This window comes from Hylobates moloch, unplaced genomic scaffold, assembly GCF_009828535.3.
Source record: "Hylobates moloch isolate HMO894 unplaced genomic scaffold, HMol_V3 SCAFFOLD_12, whole genome shotgun sequence".
NCBI lineage: Eukaryota > Metazoa > Chordata > Mammalia > Primates > Hylobatidae > Hylobates > Hylobates moloch.
Window position 1 is genome coordinate 76,979,442 of NW_026652287.1, and position 22,519 is coordinate 77,001,960.

The 22,519-nt window shown below is 40.9% G+C and overlaps 1 protein-coding gene across 3 annotated transcripts in view; it reads right to left on the reverse strand.

Moving 5' to 3' along the window:
• Nucleotides 1-754: 754 nt before the first annotated feature.
• Nucleotides 755-22,519, reverse strand: part of E2F7 (E2F transcription factor 7) — a 42,321-nt gene continuing 20,556 nt past the window's right edge. For 2 of the 3 annotated variants that reach the window (XM_032170804.2, XM_032170805.2), the window contains 8 exons: nucleotides 21,662-21,820; nucleotides 20,089-20,223; nucleotides 10,621-10,806; nucleotides 9,809-9,881; nucleotides 6,583-7,084; nucleotides 4,804-5,059; nucleotides 2,487-2,908; nucleotides 755-1,111 (listed from right to left, as the gene is read on the reverse strand). In XM_032170804.2, coding sequence (XP_032026695.1) covers nucleotides 941-1,111; nucleotides 2,487-2,908; nucleotides 4,804-5,059; nucleotides 6,583-7,084; nucleotides 9,809-9,881; nucleotides 10,621-10,806; nucleotides 20,089-20,223; nucleotides 21,662-21,820 — 1,904 coding nt within the window. In that variant the 3' untranslated portion in view covers nucleotides 755-940. The remainder of the gene's footprint in view (nucleotides 1,112-2,486; nucleotides 2,909-4,803; nucleotides 5,060-6,582; nucleotides 7,085-9,808; nucleotides 9,882-10,620; nucleotides 10,807-20,088; nucleotides 20,224-21,661; nucleotides 21,821-22,519) is intronic. The other variant, XM_032170806.2, reaches the window with a different exon arrangement.

The following is a 22,519-nucleotide window of genomic DNA, read 5'->3' on the forward strand; positions in this document are numbered from 1 at the left end:
TACCATCCTGATTTATTTTACAAACAGCAATTGTTAGAAGGCATCCATATCTGATGGCGCTACAGCTAAACATTTAAATAAAAAACGCAGGGCATGTAGTGAAGGAAACTGGGCACAGTAGGATTTTTAGAAACAAACAGTAATATCTCACTGTTCACACAGTTATTTGAGAAGCAGCAGTTAGGCTGCTGGAGTTCTAGAGTTCATCTTTGTTCTCATGCCCACAGTCAGGGTTAGCACAGTTCATTTACAGCAAGGTGTATCATTCACAGTTATTTTGGTCTTGACATGTGTCATGTAGATACATTTATCCACATTATTACTAGGTTGTAAAATAAGTGCAGGGCAAATTATAGAATAAAAGTATAAACATTCAAGTCGTCATACCCTGAAAAAAATGTGTTAAAGACTGTAGTTGTAAACTTTTTGCACTAAATCCCATTTCAGGAACAAAATAAATAATACCATAGGATTCACAACTGAAGGTGGCTTCCTGATGAAGCCTAAGGAAGCAGTAGCTTTTTTAAACTGCAGAAAGGAAGCTTCTCTCACCACAGATTTACTCAGGGCAAGTGGAAATACATGTTAAGAATGCTTACCCTAGTTAAGTGCTAGACAGCGCCCCCCTTTAGAAAAACCACAAGGCTCCGGTAGCCTATTCAGATCGACTTCCAGCAATAAGACGATTCTTGAATCAAAACCATAATTCAGTCGGCGCTTTCACTGTGACACCATGCAGAGTCGGAACTCTAACTGGTATTAAATGCACAATTAATTACTTTCAGGAAATCAGATGATTGATGGTGGTGGGAAGTTAACAGAAGTGTGGATGAAAGAGAGAGGAAGGACCCGTGCTCAGGACGGGATGGTTTGCATCCCGCCTCGGACATCCAGGACTCTCGGGGCGTTTGATCCCACCCCCACCTGGCAAAGCGGCAGGTTAGTCAGCCCCGCCGCTGGGGATTTCTAGTCTCCTCTGGGCCGAGCTGGTGTTTCGTGACTGGTTCCTTTCTCTTCTCTTCAGGACAGGGTCTCCAAGGCTGCCGGGTGTCTTGAAAAATGTCTCACGATGTGTGCGTTGGATGCTCTTGGGGGTCACTGGAACTGGTGACTGAAAAAAGAAAAAAGTAAAAACAGAAGTGAAGTCATATTGTTTCCGATCCCTGAGTAGAAAGGCAGCCCTTTCTTGACCTGTGTGTTAGGATCCCAAGGCAGGTGTTCCTTCTTTTTTGCTTTCCTATCACACTTACCCCGTTTGTCTCCCCTGCTTACCACCACTGAAAATTAAATTCATATTTGTTGGTTTGGGTGCAGAAAGGCAGTCTACCAAAGAGGTTACAAGTGTGGCATCTGGAGCCAGGGACTGGGCTCTGCCACTGTGGAGAAGTTACTTAAGCAACCTGTCCCTCAGTTTCTTCCTCCATCCAACGGCGATGGTAAAAGTACTGACTTCACAAGGTTGTAGGAATTAAATAAGACAATTGCAAAGCACTTTAGAGCATGTGAGGCCAACATGGTTTGTGTGTTGGCTCTTTCTCTTTACTTGCTAATATTTATCCCCTAATGTTAAATGTTAAATATTTATTCCCTTAATGTGCCATAAAATGGCAGGGACCATTATCCTGTTCACTGGCTCACTGCTCTATCTTCACTGCCTAGATTGGTGCCTGGCACATGGTGATAGAAAATTCTATGTTATGCTATAATCATCTTGTTTCAAACCTAACATGTTCACTTCAATGTCTCGCAAACTTTTGAGCCTCTGAATAACTTGTCTAAAATATTTTTGGCTAAACATAATTCTTTGTCTGGGAGAGTAAGTAATCACTGTGAACAACCTAATGTGTAATAGGAATTCAACAAATACTTGAACTACAAAGGGAGGTTGGGGGACAAATATAGACTCATTAACTTATATTGATAATATATCTTTATGTATATTTTTATGTTTTCTGTGTATGTATAGACGTATATACATCTATGTATTATAGATGTATATACATACAGACATTATACACATACCCAGTCTCTAAACATCACATCTTAAGAAATGACTGACAGGCTAAGAATCTCTGAGTTACTATCAAGACTTCTGTTTCCTTTGATTATTTTTATAGCTGTATAATTAAAATTTAGGGTAGCTTCTTTTATTGACCTAGTGAAATAAAAGCTTGAAGATCACCAAAATAATAAAAATATTTAGCATTCCTCAAAACCCCCCCCGAACTATGCCTAAAACAGGTCCCTCTAATTATAAGAAACAGAATGACAACTAAAAACATACATTTTTGTCTTTAAAGCACAGGATCTCTCACCTCATGTCTCAGTGCTTTATAAAAGGAGCAGATAACTCTAGGTCTACAATGGAAGCCAGGTGGAGCCTGACCTAGTGCCTCTGTCTGGCAGTCATGTGGCTAAAATGAAAGCTAAACACAGGCATACCCCTTCCCAGAGTGACAGTGTCTTCAGGAAACCTCAGGCCTCACCTGATGTAATTTTACTACTGAGACTGGATGTCCCACGTAAATGGGGGACTCAGGTTGGACGACACTGTGTGACCTTGACATCACTGGACTCAGGTTTAGTGAGGGCTGACCCTGAAGCTGAGGGTCTGCAGAAGGGAGTGTGGACGACTTTGGATTAACCACAGCTGTGGGGCCGACGAGAAGCTGGGCTATTGATCCAAGGCCAGGCAAGCTGAAATTCACAGGTCCTGTGTTTGGGAGAGCACCAAGAGTAGAAGAAACCGGGCCTGGCATTGCAGGTGAATAGAGAACAGGAAAAGGGCCCAGAGATGGAGACGGTAAGACCATGCAAGGGACACTGAAAGACGGCAGCTGACCTGAGGATGGGCCCACAGTAGGGGGGGTTTGGCTGCCAGATAAAAGTACATTGAAACCATTTAATCCTGAAAGAAAAGCAGAACAGGTGAAAATCAATATATGTCATCATGAGGATATCATTCAAGCTCACATTTGTCATGGCCCTTTCAAACGGGAGTCCACAATAAATCAATGAATGATGAGACCTTCCCCCAGCTGACCAGGCCAAACAGCCCACACCCTGCTCCTTCACAGCTGTGGCCAAGATTGTAATCCCACATTTATCTGTGTGATCATTTAGTTGGTGCCTGTGAAGTTTTTAACATGAGTTCCACTGAACCCAAACTGAGAAGGCAAAAAGCTTGGATGGGAAAGATTACATCTTTATTTTTATTTATTTACTTTTTTTGTTGTTGTTTTGAGACCCAGTCTTGCTCTGTTACCCAGGCTGGAGTGCAGTGGTGTGATCATGGCTTACTGTAGTCTCACCCTCCTGGGCTCAAGCAGTCGTCCCATTTCAGCCTGCAGAGTAGCTGGGACCACAAGCATGCCACCACACCCAGCTAATTCTTTTTTATTTTTTGTAGAGACAGGGTCTTCCTATGTTGCCCGGCTGGCGTCCAACTCCTGGGCTCAAGTGATCTTCCCACCTCAGTCTCCCAAAGTGCTGAGATTACAGGCATGAGCCACTGTGCCTGGCCAAAATATCTTTATAAGTTCCTAACTGAAAATTTTTATTTCCCTTAATTATCACAGGCAACAAATCAACAATTTTAACAGTACCTTGACTTTGTCATTAGGAAATAGTACAGATGTGTGCATATTACATTAAACCTATTACAGATTTCTTAATATACTGTTAAGCTCATCACAACTTGGAAATTTTGACACTATTAGGCTTGCTGCCAGGTCTTTTTATTACTATCAGTAATTTTAAAAATGATTTTTCTAGTTGCATTCAATATAATTGGCTTCCTTTGTAATCCCATGTATTTAATTCTATGCATCCGTAACATTCTGAGGAGGAATCCACGGCCTTCACGAAACTGCCAAAAGGTCCATGGCACAGAAAAAGTTAAAAACCCCTGTGCCGGGCTGTAATTTTCATTCAGCAGGGACTGAATCTATTTTTGTTCATTTGTGTATCCCCAATACTCAGTGTTTAGAGAAAGCACTAAAAGATACTTACTGAAGAAATAAAGAATTTTTTCTAGATAAATGAATAATCATAAATACTAACCTAACCTGTTCTAGCAGGTTAGGCTTAAGCCAACAAGGAATTGAGGAAAATCAATTTAGGTATCTTTGCATCAAGAGCAGCTTTATGTACAAAGTACATATTTTTAAAATCTGGCATCTGTATTTCGGCTTTAATGCAAAATAGTAACAGCATTTATTGAGTCTTACTAAGTGCCAGGTGCTATTATTCTAAGTGCTTTAGATGTATTATCTTATTAAATTTAATTCAATTTTCACAGCACCCATATGAAGCAGGTGCTATTATTACTGCTGTTTAACCAATGAGGATGAAGAATACTTAAGTTCACGCGGATAATAAGTGGTTTTAAATGTCAAGTCCTCTTACTCCAGACCTGGCACTTGGCCACAATGCTATATACTCAGTACCTCTAGATGTTCAAGACCTCAAAACAGTAGCTGCACGCAATGGCCAACAGGTTCATACTATTATACTAAACCAATGCTAGATTCAGCTGAACTACCGTGCTTTTTCACCAAATAATGTTTAATGTATTTTTTTTAAATCACCTGCCTCAATTATTTTCCCATTACTCCTGAAGTTGGTGAAAGTAGAAGCAGCTTCTCCCTTCATTTATAGATGGAGAAAACAAAGGGGCTAAGAGTAAAATGACTCAGGCACATCAATAAGCCACTTTGGTCAGGTGACACAGACAAAAATTTAAAAATCCAATTCTTGATCTGACTGCCGCAAGGAACTCTAAGACATGATGACATCCCTTACCTGCAGGAGACTGCACACAAAGATACTGTAGCAAAGAAGGCTCTTTGGTGCTTTCATTTTCTTTCGAAGGCTTTGCAACATCTGTATTTCTTGAAGGATTTCCCCACTCAGAAGAAACAAAACAGTTTGCTGTTGCCTTTCCTGAAATCTCTTCTGCAGCAGGGAGTTGGCCATTCACATGAATGTCTTTGAGGGGTATAGATGCCCTGTTACCCATAGTCTTGGGAGAGGCAAGGTCTGTGGAATCTGAGGGTTTCTAAACACAACCAAACCAAGAAGCAAGAAAGTAAGTTAAAATTCCAGTAGTAAATCTTGTTTTTTTTTTTTTTGAGACGGAGTCTCACTCTGTTGTCCAAGCTGGAGTGCAGTGGCACGATCCCAGCTCACTGCAACCTCTGCCTCCCAGGTTCAAGTGATTGTCCTGCCTCAGCCTCCCGAGTAGCTGGGATTACAGGGGCATCCCCCATGCCTGGCTAATTTTTGTATTTTTAGTAGAGATGGGGTTTCACCATGTTGGCTAGGCTGGTCTCGAACTCCTGCCTCAGGTGATCTGCTCGCCTCAGCCTCCCAAAGTACTGGGATTAGTAAACCTTTTTTTTTTTTTTAGGAGAGACGGAGTTTCACTGTTTTAGCCAGGATGGTCTCGATCTCCTGACCTTGTGATCCGCCCGCCTTGGCCTCCAAAGTTCTGGGATTACAGGTGTGAGCCACTGTTCCCGGCTGGGATTAGTAAATCTTAATAACAGCTTTCTTAATATTGCTAACACATAAAGGTAGCATATAGCTGCGTCCCACACTGATTTGTGTATGTCAGAGGTTTCCATTGTATTTGTAGGAATGGTCTGAAAAGGTCATGTCCTGTGCATCGACAGCATTGTGATTTCGAAGTAGAGAAATGACAGAGATTTTAGCAATGGAAAACTGGCCATGGTGGTTAGACTGTGAAATATATTTTTGAGCCAGTAACACACATAAAGGGTGTTGATACTAGTCTTTTGGGGTCTTATAAAAACTGTGGGCCGGCCCAAGATGTCTTGGTTACCTAAGACATATGCCAGTCAGTCTTTCACTTCTGTTCTGCAACCCCAGGCTATCTACAAAATGAGAAAAATTCATTCTGGCAAGAGAAAAAAATAGAGAAAGGTTCTTAATTATTGTAATGATTTCCAGGAAGTGTGCCCAGCCTACCCACTGCAAACCACTGAATGACAGTGCTCCTGCTTTCTGGATTTACTGGTCATATCTCATTAACCTCTGAATGGCTACTAAGCAGGAGATGTGGACAGCTCATATTTTTGTTCTTTTCATTTTGAAGCTAGGGAAACAGGATCACTGAACAGTGAAGAGAAGTGACCAAGCATAAGATCTGATAGCCAGACAGCACCCACATTCCTCCCTCTGGAACTCAGCTGCATCCTGGATTAAGATGTTTATTTCAGTGATCCTAATTTTTTTTAAAAAAAGGATGTGAAAAAGACTGGATGGAAATATATAAACATGTTACCAGTGATGCCTCTATGTAGTGGGATTCTGGGTAACTTCTTTATACTTTTTAGCGTGTTACAGAAAGTGTGAGTTTTATAAAAATCACCTTTCTTACGCACTATTTTAAGGCAAGATTTTTGGCAGAGCCACTCCAGTGCTTAATTAATTATGCAAGTGACATGAAACAGCCCCATATTCCAGACTCCATTGCTTATTAATATCAGTGTATCTTCATTAGGAAGAAGCTCAGGGCTAACAGGATGTCACCAGACACATCCACCTGTACTCCCTTACCTTGGGCATGACGAGTGACAGCGGGCCGTCTTCATATTCCCTGCTTTGCCTTTTAGTGGCTGGCTCATCCTCCTCCTGAGGTTTCCTCTCCTCACAGAGGCGCTTCTGAGCTGAGGGTGCGGATGACAGCTCTACTGTGGCTGGGGCTTCTGAGCTTCTGTCATCCCTCTCTGACCCTGACCCTGACTCTGGTCCCTCCTGCAGACTTCCATACAGCATGAACAGTGAGGCAGAGGGCACGTACACTAGAGGCTGGCCAGCAAGGAGTGCTGGCTTCAGGCTCTCCACAGCAGAGGCTGCAGAAGCAAGTGAGACGTCCACTTGTCCATTCAGACCGTTCTGCATGGAGAATGCCTGCAGGTCCGTCTGAGCAACAGAAAATACTGGGTGGGCTAAAGGATTAACACAATATTCTGGGTCAACAGAGAGGACAGGGAAAGGAGCAACAGGGTCCAAGCTGCTTGATGGAGGCACCACTCTCTTACTGGCAAAGGCTTTTCCCCTATAATAAAAAGAAACGTAACGAAGTTATTAGCACATTCTACTAACTCCTGACCCCTTACTTTCCCTAAGAAAGCCATGCCAAATCAGGAATGAGGTAACACTCCTCAGGCAGATATGAAAGCGCACTTGCTGAGCACGTGTTAGCTCATCCCAGAGGCAGACGCCCAGGTACGGCCTGGATAACTGGTTAGGATGGGGTGGGAGAGCCGATGTGGGAAGAGCCGTTGGAATCTCAGGTGAGAGTGAACATTCATTCCTCCTTCATCTCTTCCACATCTGATAGTTATCAATTACCAAGCACTTACATCCTTGCCAGGCATGTACATACTATTATAATTAGCATTAATAGTATAACAATTTTATGCAATTATTATAATAATAGCTACTCTCATTTCCCCAGTTTACTAGCGAGGAAGACTGAAGCGCAGAGGTTGATCACCCTGCCTCGGGTGAGCCAGCTCTGAAGTGAGAAGCTGGGCCCCATGCCCACATCTGTTTGATGGCAAAACCCATGTTCTCAGTGACTGTGAGAGATGCTGGGAGAGTAACAGAGACTGGACTTTGATTTAAAAAAAGATTAATCTCATTTGTCTCATTTCACAAATCCAGTATGAAAGAAATGAAGTGGGCAGTGAGGAAACAAACTTATCTTCTAAATTATTATTTTCTGTCATTCTTGTCCCATTCTGCTCAGTGTTATTAACAAAATTTTAGGCAGCACACAATCAAAATTAAGTCCCATAAATGTACAAGTTTATAGGCCAGCAGGGTGGCTCATGCCTCCTGTGGGGGGCCTAGGAGGATTGCTCGAGCCCAGGAGTTTGAGGCTGCAGTGAGCTACGATCACGCCACTGCACTCCAGCCTGGGCGACCCTGTCTTTAAAATAAGAAAATGAAATAAATAAGATACAAACAATGTTTGGGCCTTTCGTTTGGAAAAATTTCCAGATATTTAAAACCATGTTTAAGTTCTTAGTCTATTTTTAGGAATAGAGAAGAACGATCCTTTAAGAAATAGTAGGAACAGAGGGCCAGGCGTGGTGGCTCACGTCTGTAATCCCAGCACTTTGGGAGGCTAAGGCAGGTGGATAACCTGAAGTCAGGAGTTCAAGACCAGCCTGGCTAACATGGCGAAACCCTGTCTCTACTAAAAATACAAAAATTAGTTGGGCATGGTGGCACATGCCTGTAATCCCAGCTACTCTGGAGGCCGAGGCACAAGAATCGCCTGAACCCAGGAGGCGGAGGTTGCAGTGAGCTGAGATCATGCCACTGCACCCCAGCCTGGGCAACAGAGTGAGACTCTGTCTCCAAAAAGAAAAAGCAAAAAGCAGAAAACAAAACAAAACAAAACCAAACCACACAACACAAAAAACAGTAAACAGAGGACCAAGATTTCTTTCCGTCTTTCTGATGGAATCATGGAAGACCTGTTTTGCCTGCCATCTCACTGCCCACTGTGCTGCTGAGAATACAATGGAGTACCCTGGGCCGCAGAGATGAGTCATCTCTCCAGTCAGCTGCCTCTGGTTGAGTAATGGGTATTGCTCAGCTCTGTGAAACTGAACATGCCCGCCCTGGGTATATCACCCACCATCCCTCCACCCAGCCATCCACCTTCAACTTCTTCATCTCCACCAACGACATCACCATCACCTGACACGCAGACATTCTTTCTGATGCCTGTCTCCTTTAGCGAGCCCTGCCAACTCACTGTCTCACACTGGTTTCCCTTTCTTTCCACCTCCGGTGAGCACAGCTCAGCCCTGCCCCAGGGCAGACCAGAACGACTACAAATGCTCCGTTCTGTGGCCTGCCTTTCTCTACTCCTAATCCCACCTGCGAAAAGTAGCCAGGATGATCTTCATCAGTGAACCTCCAATAGCTCTTTATGGTTTCCCTGATGAATCCAACTCTTCTCTGGCTTTCACAGCTTTTTGCCAACTTGATCTACTTGCCTCCAACACCTAACCTCTTTTGCTGAATGATTTTTCCTTTTCCTGTCCTGTTCGGACAAACGATGACAGCAAAACCAGCCAGGCTTTGGTGTCTTCTACTCCCTGGCCCTGCCTTGTAATCTGCTTCTTCCCATATCTGTCGTTAAACACTTTTCTAATTACTCTGTTTAGCGTTTCTTCTGCTTTCTCTGGTGACACATGATTTCTTTCAAAATTGGGCCCCAAATTTAAGTCAGACAGCCTGGGTATGAATCCCAGCTTTGTCACCTATTAGCAATGTGACTTTGGGCAAGTTACATAACCTTTTTGCACTTCACTTTCCTCTCTGTAAAATGAGGGTAATACCTCTCTGTAAAACCTCAAAGGATTGCTCTTATGATCAGATGAGTCAATATACACTAAGGCTCCTGGAACGGTACCTGGTAGTTAGTGGCAAAACCAACTATGATAATGATGAAGTGATTCATGGAACTCTGATGCATCATTTCTCAGGGTCACGTTAATTATGAATTGTCTCTTTTCCGTGTTGGTCTTTTTACCTTGTTCCTATAAGCCATCATAGCTTACAGGATACATTTTTCATACTTTTGTGTCCCTGATGCTACTTCCTGCACAGTGTAGGGCACAAAGGGAAAACGTACTAATTCCTAACAAATAAACGGCTGACCTAAATTTTTTCTTTTGATGGGTGGCACTGCAATTTAGTCAAAGTTAACACTAGGAGATAGAAAAGAATACACTCTGAGCTTTTATAGACTACTTACTGTGAATTGTCTTCTATTTTCTGTCTATAGACAGCTGCCAGGCTTCCAATTTCTAAAGAGTAGCCACCTGATCCTGAAAAGGAAGATGAAGGCTTAACAAATATAGCAAGAGACTTATACATACCAACTATATACTGAGAATTATATAGCGGAGAATTCATTATTCTCAGCTCAAAGATTACTTAAATCTGTTATGGTTTTGATTCAAAGAGAAATTTTCAGAAGCTAGCTGTTCATGGTGAATTCAGGTCTCATTAAGAATGCAAAATAAGCCTGGGCAACACAGGGAGACCCCATCTCTACAGAAAACGAAAAATTAGCCAGGCATGGTGATACATGCCTGTGGTCCCAGCTACTTGGGAGGCTGAGGTGGGAGGACTGTTTGAGTCTGAGAGGTCAGGCTGCAGTGAGCCGTGATCATGCCACTGTACTCCAGCCTGGGTGACAGAGTGACCTTTCTCTCAAAAGAAAAAAGAAAAAGAAAAAAGAAGTATTCAAAACGAGCATTGCTTTAAGTCTAATGAATTTCTGAGGTACATCAAATAGGGCCAACTATGCCAAACCAATTGGTCTACAAGGTGACTAGGATCAATTTTAGGCAAGGGGTCATGTTCATAGGCTGTGATATCAGCATCTCCTTTGCTTCCAATAATTGTTTCACTTCAGCTAAGTAAAAAGTAGACCACTGGAAAAAACAGGCAGGGCTGAGAGAGTCAGTTTGTTTTAAAACGCCAGCACATGGGTGCTGCACTGGCATGGGCTACAGCTACATGGCAACTGATGGACTCCATAGATTATGCAAGGGCAGATACCTTGTTCTTCTCTGTACGGGCTGCTCGGTTCTGAGTTCACCTTCCTCTGGATCCTCTCAGAAGCCTGAACTGTGTTAAAAGAACCATGGCGAGCCAGCTTCTGTTTTGCACAGACTTGAATCTGGCCATATGTTTCTCTTTTCAATTCTGGTAAGACAGATGCAGAAACATCCACCAGTTCTTCATCTACATAAATGAGAGAATTGGTAGTGTTGTTATACAGCTGTAATTCAGGATGATTTTCGTCTATTTAAGAGATGGCTTTGAACCTATAATTGTAATGGAGCTACCACCCTATAAATCAAAAACCAAGACAATCAAAGGAATTTTATGAGCCTTGTCTCAAACCCCAATTTCTTTCAATGTACTTTTTTTTTTAAGTTAATGGATGACTATAAAATGAGATTGAATCCATATCTATTCTAAAATTATCTGAGTTGCAACAAAAGTAGAGCAAGATGTTCTTCAACCCGAATTAGAATGAGCCTCACATTTTAGATGCTCTATTTGAGCAAAGAGTATCAAAGGAGAGCCCGACCATGCTCAGCCCAACATGCATATTTTGAGATTCACTTTCAAGATTAATTGAGATCAGCTTCCTATGCCACAGACCTACAGCAATGAATAGGAGAATCTCTATTTTCTGTGATGCTTTATTATTTCTTTCTTATGCAGTAGGAGGCTCAGTTACTACGTGACCAAAGGAATAAGGTCAGCAGAAACCTCATGGTTGAAATGCTGCAGAACAGTGAGATAATAAAAGGTTAGGCCCTGGAGACACAGTTTGTGTTTAACGGAGTGTATGTGGGGTTAAGACACAACTTTCTATATAGACTGAGGCAGCTATCCTTGTTGTACATCTCTACCTTATTCATTTGTGCTAATTTTTTTCTAAGCTCAAAGTGTGCACATTTTAGTTAGAGGATTGATTTAATAAACTGAAAGGCCCAGCTGGACTTACATCTTCTAAAACATGCGCTTTCACATTAATGCAACTTGAAAATGAAAAACAACAACAAAAAGTCACCTTTACGGTTTTTTTTCTTATAACAAAAGCCCAATTAGAAAAATCAGAAATTACGAAATCAAAAATAGGTCAAGTCAGTAACAGGGGCCATATCTGCCTCCTTCTTGAAACAAAATATTGGACATAATGCATAAAACTGTGGCTCTCAACACATTTGGACATCAGGACATGAAGGACAGTGATCTCTGTGAGACAGGAATCAAATAGGGTGAGCTCTATAATGATTTTTGCTTACTGCCTGGAGAATGTTTCTAGGTTGGGATGTAGGGAGGGGGACCTAGACAGAGACTGTAGGTCTCCATAAGTTGAGGATAGAGCTGGGAGTCCTGGAAAAGTCAATGCAGCTAGGGTTTGCAAGGCAGAATGCTGGAGAGGGGAGCTATACAGAAAGAGAATGCTGGGGATTTGCAAAGGTCCAAACTGAACCTTCAGTGGAGTACAGATGCATGTGAGAAAGATACCCAAGGCCAGGGAAAGAACCATTCAAAAGCACTAGAGGGTACAATGCAGCTCATATAGGTCTGGGAAAAGTGCCTGTTGCCAATGGCTACAGTAGAAAAACCTCCTAATTCAGGAGGTATTTGTTAGAGGACTAAAAAGGGTGTTGCCCCAGTAATGGGGAAAACGTACTAAAGACTAAAAGCTGATAGAGTCTTGCTGAGCCAAACTTAAAAGCAAGACTCAAAAGGATCACTGTTTCATGTAACTTCACCACATCCCAGAACAAAGCTCAAGAACATTTTTAGGAATACAGAAATGTCTATCACCTAATAATGTATAATTCTCAGTGTCTGGTATACAGCTGAAAATATTACCCACAATGAGGAGAAAAATCAATTGAAATGGACCCAGAAGTGACGCAGATGATAGAGAAGTAGACCAGCACACTAAAACATATACTAGTATTGCATACCATAAATTCAAGACACTAGAGGAAAGACTGGATATGTTAAGTCTTAGAGACATCAAAGATATAAAGGCTCAAGTCAAACTTCTAGAGATAAAAAAAATACAGTGGGGGGGGATGAAAAATACAGTGTATACATTTAATGGCAGACTAGAAATTGTAGAAATAAGAATAGAGAACTTAAAAGACATAGCAATAGAAACTGTACAAAAATGAAACGAGAAAAAAGACAGAAATGAACAAAGCAAACTGTGGGACAACTTTAGGTAACCAAAAGCAAGCATAAGTGGCATCTGTAAAAATAGGAGAGGACAGGAAAAATACTTGATTAAGTAATGGCCGAAAATTTGCCAAATTTGATGAAAACTTTAAATCCAAAGATCCAAGAAATGCAACAAACCCAAGTACAAGAAACATGAAGAAAAGGACACCAAGTCATACATCATCAAATCGCTTAAAACCAATCAGAGAGAGAAACTTAAAAGCAACCAGGGAAAAATGACGTTACATATAAAGAATAGGATGATGGTTGATTCCTTGCCAGAAACTATGCAGGCTAGAAAACAGTGGAGCAACTTCTTTAAAGAACTAAAGGGCTGAGTATGTGGACTCACACATGTAATCCCAGCACTTTGGGAGGCTGAGGTGGGATGATTGCCTGAGCCCAGGAGTTTGAGACTGCAGTGAGCCATGATCGTCCCATCGCACCACTGCACTCCAGTTTGGGTGACAGAGTAACACCTTGTCTCTAAAAAAAATAAAATAAATTTAAAAAAAGGAACTAAAGGAAAAAAATCTTCAACCTAAAATTCTTTTATTTATTTGAGACAGGGGTCTTACTGTATTGTCTAGGCTGGACTCGAACTCCTGGGCTCAAACAATCCTCCCACCACCTTCCTCCTGAATAGTTGGGACTACAGGCATGAGTGATACCACCTGGCATCAACCTAGAATTCCTTTTTTTTTTTGAGACAGAGTCTTGCTCTGTCACCCAGGCTGGAGTCCAGTGGCACAATCTCAGCTCACTGCAAGCTGCGCCTCCCGGGTTCATGCCATTCTCCTGCCTCAGCCTCCTGAGTAGCTGGGACTATAGGCACCCGCCACCACGCCCGGCTAATTTTTTGTATTTTTAGTAGAGATGGGGTTTCACTGTGTTAGCCAGGATGGTCTCAATCTCCTGACCTCGTGATCCACCCGCCTTGGCCTCCCAAAGTGCTAGGATTACAGGTGTGAGCCACCGCGCCCGGCCCAACCTAGAATTCTTTACCCAGCAAAAATGTTTTTCAAAAGCAAGGGCACAATAAAGACATTCTCAGATGTACAACAGCTAGAAGAATTCAACATTGGCAGGCTTGCACTAAAAAAAAAGTTAAAGTTCATCAGGCAGAAAAAACATATTAGATGGAAACTTACATTTACAAAAAAATGACAAGCACTGGAAATGGTAACAACATGGGTTAGGGTTAGAAAATTTTCTTATTAAAGTTTCTTTAAAAGGTAATTAACTGTGGGCCAGGCATAGTAGTTCACACCTATAATCCTAACACTTTGGGAGGCTGAGGTGGGTGGATCACTTGAGCTCAGGAGTTCGAGACCAGCCTGGGCAACGTAGTGAAACCCTGTCTCTACCAAAAAAAAACAAAAAAACCCCAGTAACACACTATGGGGTTTGTAACATATATAGCAGTAAAATGTTTGACAACAGTGGCACAAAGGCCAGGCAGGGGGAAATGAAAGCAAGTTATTTTAAGATTCTTATACAAGAATATACTATCACTTGAAAGTAGACTGGGACAAATTAAAACTGTATACTATAAACCCTAAAGGAACCATTAACATAACACAACAAAGAATTATAGCCAAGAAACCAACAAAGGAGATAAAATGGAAGCATAAAAAATACTTAATAAATCCAAAAGAAAGAAAAAGAGGAAAAAGAAACAAGTAAATGGGACAAATAGAACACAAATAGCAAGATGACAGATTAAAATCCAAGTAGATCAAGAATCACATTAAGTATAAATGGTCATTAAATAACCCAATGGAAAAGCATAAATTGTCAGATTAGATTAAAAAAAATTCAACTATATACTGCCCACCAGACACTCATATTAGAGAAATTATTTAAATAAAATGATAAACAATATGTATTATGCTAACTAATAAAAAGAAAGCTGAAGTGACTATATCACTATGAGACAAAGTAGATTTCAGAGCAAAGAATTATCTCCAGGAATAAAGAGGGTCATTTTATAATGTTAAAAGGGTCAGTTCATCAAGAAGACAGTGATCCTAAATATTTATGCAGACAGAGTTCATGATAGAGCTTCAAAATCCATTCCACAAAACTTTAAAGAACTGCAAGAAGAAACAGACAAATCTGCAACTATAATCAAAGATTTCAATATCCATCTATTAATAATTGCTAGAACAAGTAAACATAAAATCAGTAAGAATATAAAAGAACTGGACATTTATAGAACATTCCACCAAACAACAGTATACTCTGTATATTTGCGTATATTTACCAAGATGGACTGTATCTGTACCATAAAACAAGTCTCAATAAATTTAAAAGATTCAAGTTATACAAAGTATATCCTCTGGTTACATTAAATGAAATTAAAAATCCATAAGAGAAAGGTATCTGGAAAATCCCAGAATATTTAGAAACTATATGTTACATGTCTAAATAATTTGTGGGCCAAAGAAGACATCAAAAGGGAAAATAGAAAGTATTTTGAATTGGAAGACAATGAAAACACATATCGGCATTTGTTAGATACAGCTAAAGCAGTACTGAGGGGAAAATTTATAGTACTAAATGCTTATTGGAAGAGAAGAAAGGTCTCAAATTAATGATTTCAGCTTCCACCTTGAGAAACTAGAATAAGAACAAATTGAACTCAAAGGAGCTATAAAGAGATAATCTGAATAGCTCTATAGCTATTAAAAAGTTGTAATATGTAGTTAAAAACCTTCTATGTGAGAAAAATGAGACCCAAATGGCTTCACTGAAAAATTCTTTATTTATCAATTCCTCACTGATAAATTCTTCCAAACATATAAGGAAAAAATAGTAACAATTCTACACAAATTCTTCCAGAAAACTGAAGAGGAGTAACTACTTCCCAACTTGTTTTAAGAGGCCAGTATTAGCATGACACCAACTAGACAAACAGATCAATGCAGCAGTTTGGAGAGTCCAGAAACATTACCATACATATATGTGGTCAATTTATTTTTAATAAAAGCACAAAGGAAATTTAGTAGAGAAAGATAATATTTTCAACAAATGGTGCTGGTACAACTGGATATCCATATGCAACCTCCCATCCCCTCAGAAAAGCACCCCATTGATCCATACCTCATACTACGTGTGATCTTGTGTTAGACAAAGATTTCTTAGATAAAAACTGAAAGCATGACCCACTAAAGAAAAAATTAATAAAAATTAATACATTAGTGGACTTCCTGAAGATTAAGATCTTCTGATTTTCAAAAGACACTGTTAAGAAAATGAAAAGACAAAGCCACAGATGGAGAGGAAATATTTGGAAATCATGTATCTGATAAAAAGACTTGTATGCAGAATGTATATACAAATCTCACAATTCAGTTATAAGAAAGCAAACAACCCAATAGCAACAAATGGGCAAAAGAACTGAGCACACACTTCACCAAGGAAGATAAACAGATGGCAAAACAGATGTTTAACATCATTAATCACTAGAGAAATGCAAATTAAAACCAAAATGAGATACCACTACACACCTATTAGGATGGCTAAAATTAAAAAGACTGACTATATCAAGTTTTGGCAAGATATGGTTGAACTAGAACTCTCATATACTGTTGGTAGGAATGTAAAATGTTATAACTGCTTTGGAAAACAGTTTGGAAGTTTCTCAAAAATTTCAAACATCCACCTACCATACGATGCAGCCTTTCCATTCCTAGGTATTTACCCAAGAGAAATGAAAACATATGCCCATACAAAGACATGTACATAAATAATCACAGGAGCTTTATTTATAATAGCCTGTTCAGTAATAAAAATAAATTACTGAAACAAGCTATAATATGTATAAATCTCAAAATAATTATGCTGAGTGAAAGGAGCCTGACCAAAAGAGTACAGGTTATAGTTGGTTCTCATTATTCACAGTAGTTATGTTCTATAAAGTCACTGTGAATGCTGAATTAGCAAATACTGACCCATTGCTTCTAGGGGACATAAAGGGTTAGGTTCCTGTGAGCCTCTGGTTACAATATTTTCATAAGCTGATCAATATATGACCTTTGTTTATGTGTGTTTCTTTTTTTGTTTTGAGACGGAGTCTCACTCTGTCGCCCAGGCTGGAGTGCAGTGGTGCAATCTCGGCTCACTGCAAGCTCCGCCTCCCGGGTTCACGCCATTCTCCTGCCTCAGCCTCTCCGAGTAGCTGGGACTACAGGCGCCCCCCGCCACGCCTGGCTAATTTTTTGTATTTTTAGTAGAGACGGGGTTTCACCGTGGTCTCGATCTCCTGACCTCGTGATCTGCCCGCCTCGGCCTCCCAAAGTGCTGGGTGTGTTTCTTTTTAAAGAAACCTTGTTTAAGATTTGTTGTTGATTTATTAACATTGAACTTGGCCAACAGTACTATAACTCATGCCTGATCAAAGCTTATCTAACACATGTATATTCTCCATAAGGCACAATGCAGCTTTCTTGTGCTAAGAAACACTAGACAGCAATATTTGCGAGCCAAAAAGCACAAAAATGTGAAAAGTGGCACTAAAAAGACTGCAAACAGAATGCTGGCTTATGGTATGAGAGCTGGAACAAGAAGGCAGAGTACTGAGTGATTCATCTGGGAACAAGTGCATTGGGAGACCCAAATTCTTCACCAAGCTGCGCATGACCACAACTGACTGTGGAAACACCCTGAGTACCGACTTTGGAGTTACAAGTACATTTCAGTAAGTAGACAGATTTGCAAATATGAAATCTGTGAATAATGAAGATCAATCATACATGATTCACTTACCAAAAAATTATAGAAAATACAAACTCAGAATGACAGAAAGCAGGTCAGTGGTTGCCTGGGGATGGGAGTGGGGACCAGGAGGGAGGAATTACAAAGGGGGCAGGAGGAGGCTTTTGAAGGTAATGGATATGTTCATTATCTTGATGATTTCACAGGTACATACATATGAAAAACTTATCGAGTTGTAACTTTAACTTCCTGCCATTTATTGCATATCAATGATACCTCGATAAAGCTGTTAAAAAGAAAACACTATTCGTAATACACTGTACCATGCTGGTAGGAAAGAAGAGGAGAAAGACATTTATGCAGTCTGTGAGAAATTGCTAGCCAAGGGGTGAAGAAGACTGGCTCAAGGAATCAAAGGAAACTTGATGTTATCAGCAATGAAACTAGGGAATACAGAAAGATCAGGTTTCTGGAGGGCAGAGAAAATACGTTCAATTTAATGTTCCTGACTTGCCTCCAAAGTCTTTCTCTCATGTGAAATCAGAGTTCTCCCAGTTCTGTCCCTCCGTGCAAATACGTGAACTCCTCCACTTCTCAACAGCTGCTCATCTTCCAGCTATCTTACTTTCTTTTTTTTTGAGACAGAGTTTCGCTCTTGTTGCCCAAGCTGGAGTGCAATGGCGCGATCTTGGCTCACTGCAACCTCCGCCTCCCGGGTTCAAGCGATTCTCCTGTCTCAGTCTCCTGAGTAGCTGGGATTACAGGTGCCTGCCACCATGCCTGGCTAATTTTTGTATTTTTAGTAGAGACGGGGTTTCATCATATTGGTCAGGCTGGTCTCGAACTCCTGACCTCAGGTGATCTGCCTGCCTTGGCCTCCCAAAGTGCTGGGATTACAGGTGTGAGCCACTGTGCCCAGCCCAGCTATCTTATTTTCTTCAATGGTACGACCACCTTTGAGTCCTTTCTCTCTTTTAATCATTGTCCGAAGACTCTTGGTTAATTCTGTCCATCACATCTAATCCAAATTTCTTGCCTCAATTTTTGAGGCCTTCCAAAAATGCAGTCCCCACAGATCACATTGTATCTCATTATTTTCTATCCCATGTTCTCTTCATCCCTCCAAAACCTAACAGCCCATCAGCACTTAATCTGTATCCTCTCTGAATGCCTACACAGCCAGTACCACTCCGTCTAGCACATAATTGCTCTCCTTTCAAATGTATGCTAACTATATGCCTAATTACAGAAGCTCATTAACCAACTAAAGTGAGTAAGGCACTGTTCTGGATACTATGGGGTAATCAAGGATGAATAAAGATAACGTCTGGTCTCAAATGTGTAGGGCAGGGACGACACCACCTTATCTACCTCACCCAGCACAAACAGCACAATACTCAATTGCAGTTGTTCAGATGAGACACTCTGCTCTGGGCTATCAGGAAAACTTCATAGAGGAGTTGACATTTGAGCCAGATCTTGAAGGTTGAGAATATTTTCATGTTAAAAAGAAGAGGGCTTCACAGGTGAAAAGAACGGGAGAAACCAGAGGCAGAAAGGAGAAAATGGCAAAGTTGTATGCTTCATGCAGGTACGGACTGTGTCACCCACATCTTCAATCTCTCAGGGCCCTTAAGATAGTCATTGGCACACAGTCCACACTCAGTGTGTACGCACTGGGTTGTCCACACTCAGTGTGTACGCACTGGGTTGTCCACACTCAGTGTGTACGCACTGGGTTGAATTTGTTATACTTGATTTTAAGTGGTTTCATCTAGATCCTAAGTGAATAATGTGCTATAAGTGAGGTGGAGAGCTATATATTTACAAGCCTGGGTTAAGTGGCTCACATTTATACCACTAACACCAAAATTGGAAGGGTAATTTAAAAATGACTTTAATGGCTTTTTCCCAGGCAGTACAGCTGTATGTAAAATAGCTGGTGCAGTTGGATCGAGTCCCTGATTGCTCATATATTACCCATGAAATAAGTAGAAGATAATATCCTCTTTGACTCCAGTTTTGTAAAATTATGATATTTATAACCTTTTAAATAAAAAAGTCCATTACATCCATACTATATTTAGATGCAATCTTAACCACATATTAGTTTTGTGATGGTAATTGATGTGATTTTTACTCATAATTTTACTCATAATTTTTACATTATGTAGAATTTCAAAGAGAAACCACGTTTTATTCTGCTAATGTAGCAACAACTAGAGTTCAAAAGAGATGTCATTTTTAATTCTCGGTCCCAAACTTTCAGGAAAAAGCTTCAGAACAAAATTTAAACAGCCAAAGAGCTGCAAATTAGTAGTTACAGAAACTCACACATTATAAACACTCAGTATTTCCTTTCCTACCGTGTGTGGGCAAACCAGCACGCACAATTTGTAGGCTAATGTTAACTGTTCTAAGAGTGGAGTCACTAGTCTATTTTGTATGTGACATGGGAAAAGATCAGTCTCACTGTGTAGTAGTTGTGAGACTTGGAAAAGGAACTGAGAATTCTAAATGAAACTGCCTGCTAGCAAAACCACGCCACCTTACCACTTGAGCTGAAGTCCACAGGCCCGATCCACTTGAAGGCTGGTTTACGGCCTCGCTCTTCTGTTACATGCACTTTCTTTATCAGAGCCAAGCTGGTCAGAACATTGGCTATGTCATAGAGGCGTCGTACCTTTGCTTGAAGATATAAAACACGATTATGATCACGCTGCCTGTGACACTATGACAGTTTAGTTTATGTGACAGGTAACTTTTCTCCACTGCTATATAAACCTCGGGTGGAAAGCAGCAGGTTGGGATGAGGAGACCAGTGGCTCTGTCATGAAATCACCCAGGATTTATGTACCTGCAGTGTCTGAAGGCTAAGGGAAGGTCAGTGTGTCCTTCCATTTCCACAACTTCACACCTTTTACAAGAGGCACCTGGCGACACACAGGGAGCACTGTGATTGCAAAAACACCAAGGGAGGGAACGGGCTGTAATTAAAGGCTTAGTAAATGTAATTCTGACATGGCACGTCAAAAGCATGCCCTGAGTTTCTCCCAGCAGGAGACTGTGGCGCCAGCTCCACCAGGCAGCTGGTCTGTGAAAATGACAAAGATTCCCCAGATCTTCTTGCCAGGCTGCACTCCTGGGCACACAGGATGCTCAAGGTCAACAGTACAACTGTACTAAAGACAGGCAGCTCCTCACCTGAAATTGTAGCATTCTAGCCACCCAGTGAGAAGGAGTTGGATGGAACTCGCCTGAATCTTAAGTGGCTTTGGGAGAAACACTTAAATATGTACAAAGTATAGGAAATACTCAGAAGGGGTGGTAGCACATAAAACAGGCAGGATAATGACCACAAAGTATTTTCTATTCAAGAAATTGATTTACGGGTAGGAAACCCACTTGACCTCAGTGTTAAGATCAAGCAAAGGAGTTTGAATTATCATCCAGAAATAGGAAGCATTCACCCTGGATGCAGCTTTCTTCTTCCCAATCCTGATTTTATCTAGCCATTTCACCCACAGGGTGACTGTAATTTCAGCTGGAAACAAAAAATAGCTAGAGTGTTGCAGCTCATGGTTTCCTGGGGCTTACAGGCGACCAGCAGCCCAGGGCATTTGGCTCAGTATCCAAGCTGGACAGAAAAGGAGGATGCACTGGGTGTGATGCTTGGAAACTCTCTCCTTGTCCATGTCCCACCACCCTTACCCTGGCCATTCTTCTGGTTCTTACCTGTGGACAATTTTCATCTCCACCCTTCAGAAGAGTATGCAGGGGGTGGGGAAAAAAGGGGAAAGAAAACTCAGACATTCTGTCTTGGATGCAGCAATACTAAAGAGAAATGCAAAATAATTCACACCCTCCCTGACCGGAGTTCTCAGGATAGTGTTCTGTTTTTCACTCTACTGAAACCACCTTGGAAAAAGCGCTGACAGGACTCTAAGCTGAATTCTAGTAGGTGACTACCTTACCTCTCACAGCACCAAAAACCTTGATGAATGCAGGAAAGGAGTACGTATGTCAAAAACAATATATATTTTTTTAATCTTGGAAGCAGAAAATATCAACACATGAAATCCCACCCTTTTTGTGCTAGTAAGTTGATGTAGGTGAAGATTCTTACTTTTAAATTTACTATGGTCGGGGGCATCTTGGCTTTCTTCTATCAGTATTTTGGCAGCCACATCCAGAGTGACAATCTTGGTTTTGGAGACGAGGAACAGCATGACAAACTTCTGGCTCATAATTCTCAGAGACTTGTCTTTTCTACTGTTTGCAGATGCTACACAGGAATGAAACAAAAGCATCAAAGCATATGATTTTCTACAAGAAAGACTATACTTGCAGCTTGCCAAAATGATCTAGTCCTATCAGCAGATGGAAAGATCACCCTTGTCATTGGCAGAAGCTTACTGGATACACATCACGGAAGTCAGCTCAGGAAGAAATGAGGCAGACTTTCTTGTGGCTCATAAAATTACTCTACAGTAGGCATAAACTCTGAGATGCATATTTTAAACCACTCAATGCTTTATACTTATACTTCCTATAATAGAATCCATACGGTAGTTTTCCTGAAGCAACTTCTTGGAAAGATTAATGTAGAAGGATAAAAAGATAGGGTGGGAATACAGAATTGTTTTCAGAACCTCAACTCTCCTCTCAAAGGCAAAAACTCCATTTTTATTTCTCTGTGCCCACAATATCTAGACTATACTCTAAACATAGAAGATGCCCGCCTCTTCCACTTCTTTTCAGAAATATGTGAATAAATGAACTATATATAAACAAGAGACAGATTAGATATGTGCTCCTGTGGATGGCAGGCAAACCATCCCCAACAGATGGCTGTCTTCTCTGGTTATTAAGATAAGTACTGGCTCATGGGGTGGAACTAAAAGGCATGAGGCAGTAACTCTAATGAAAACCAGGCCCACCTTTCTTTCCATTTCTTATATTTGCAAGTGAGATGTGATACTTG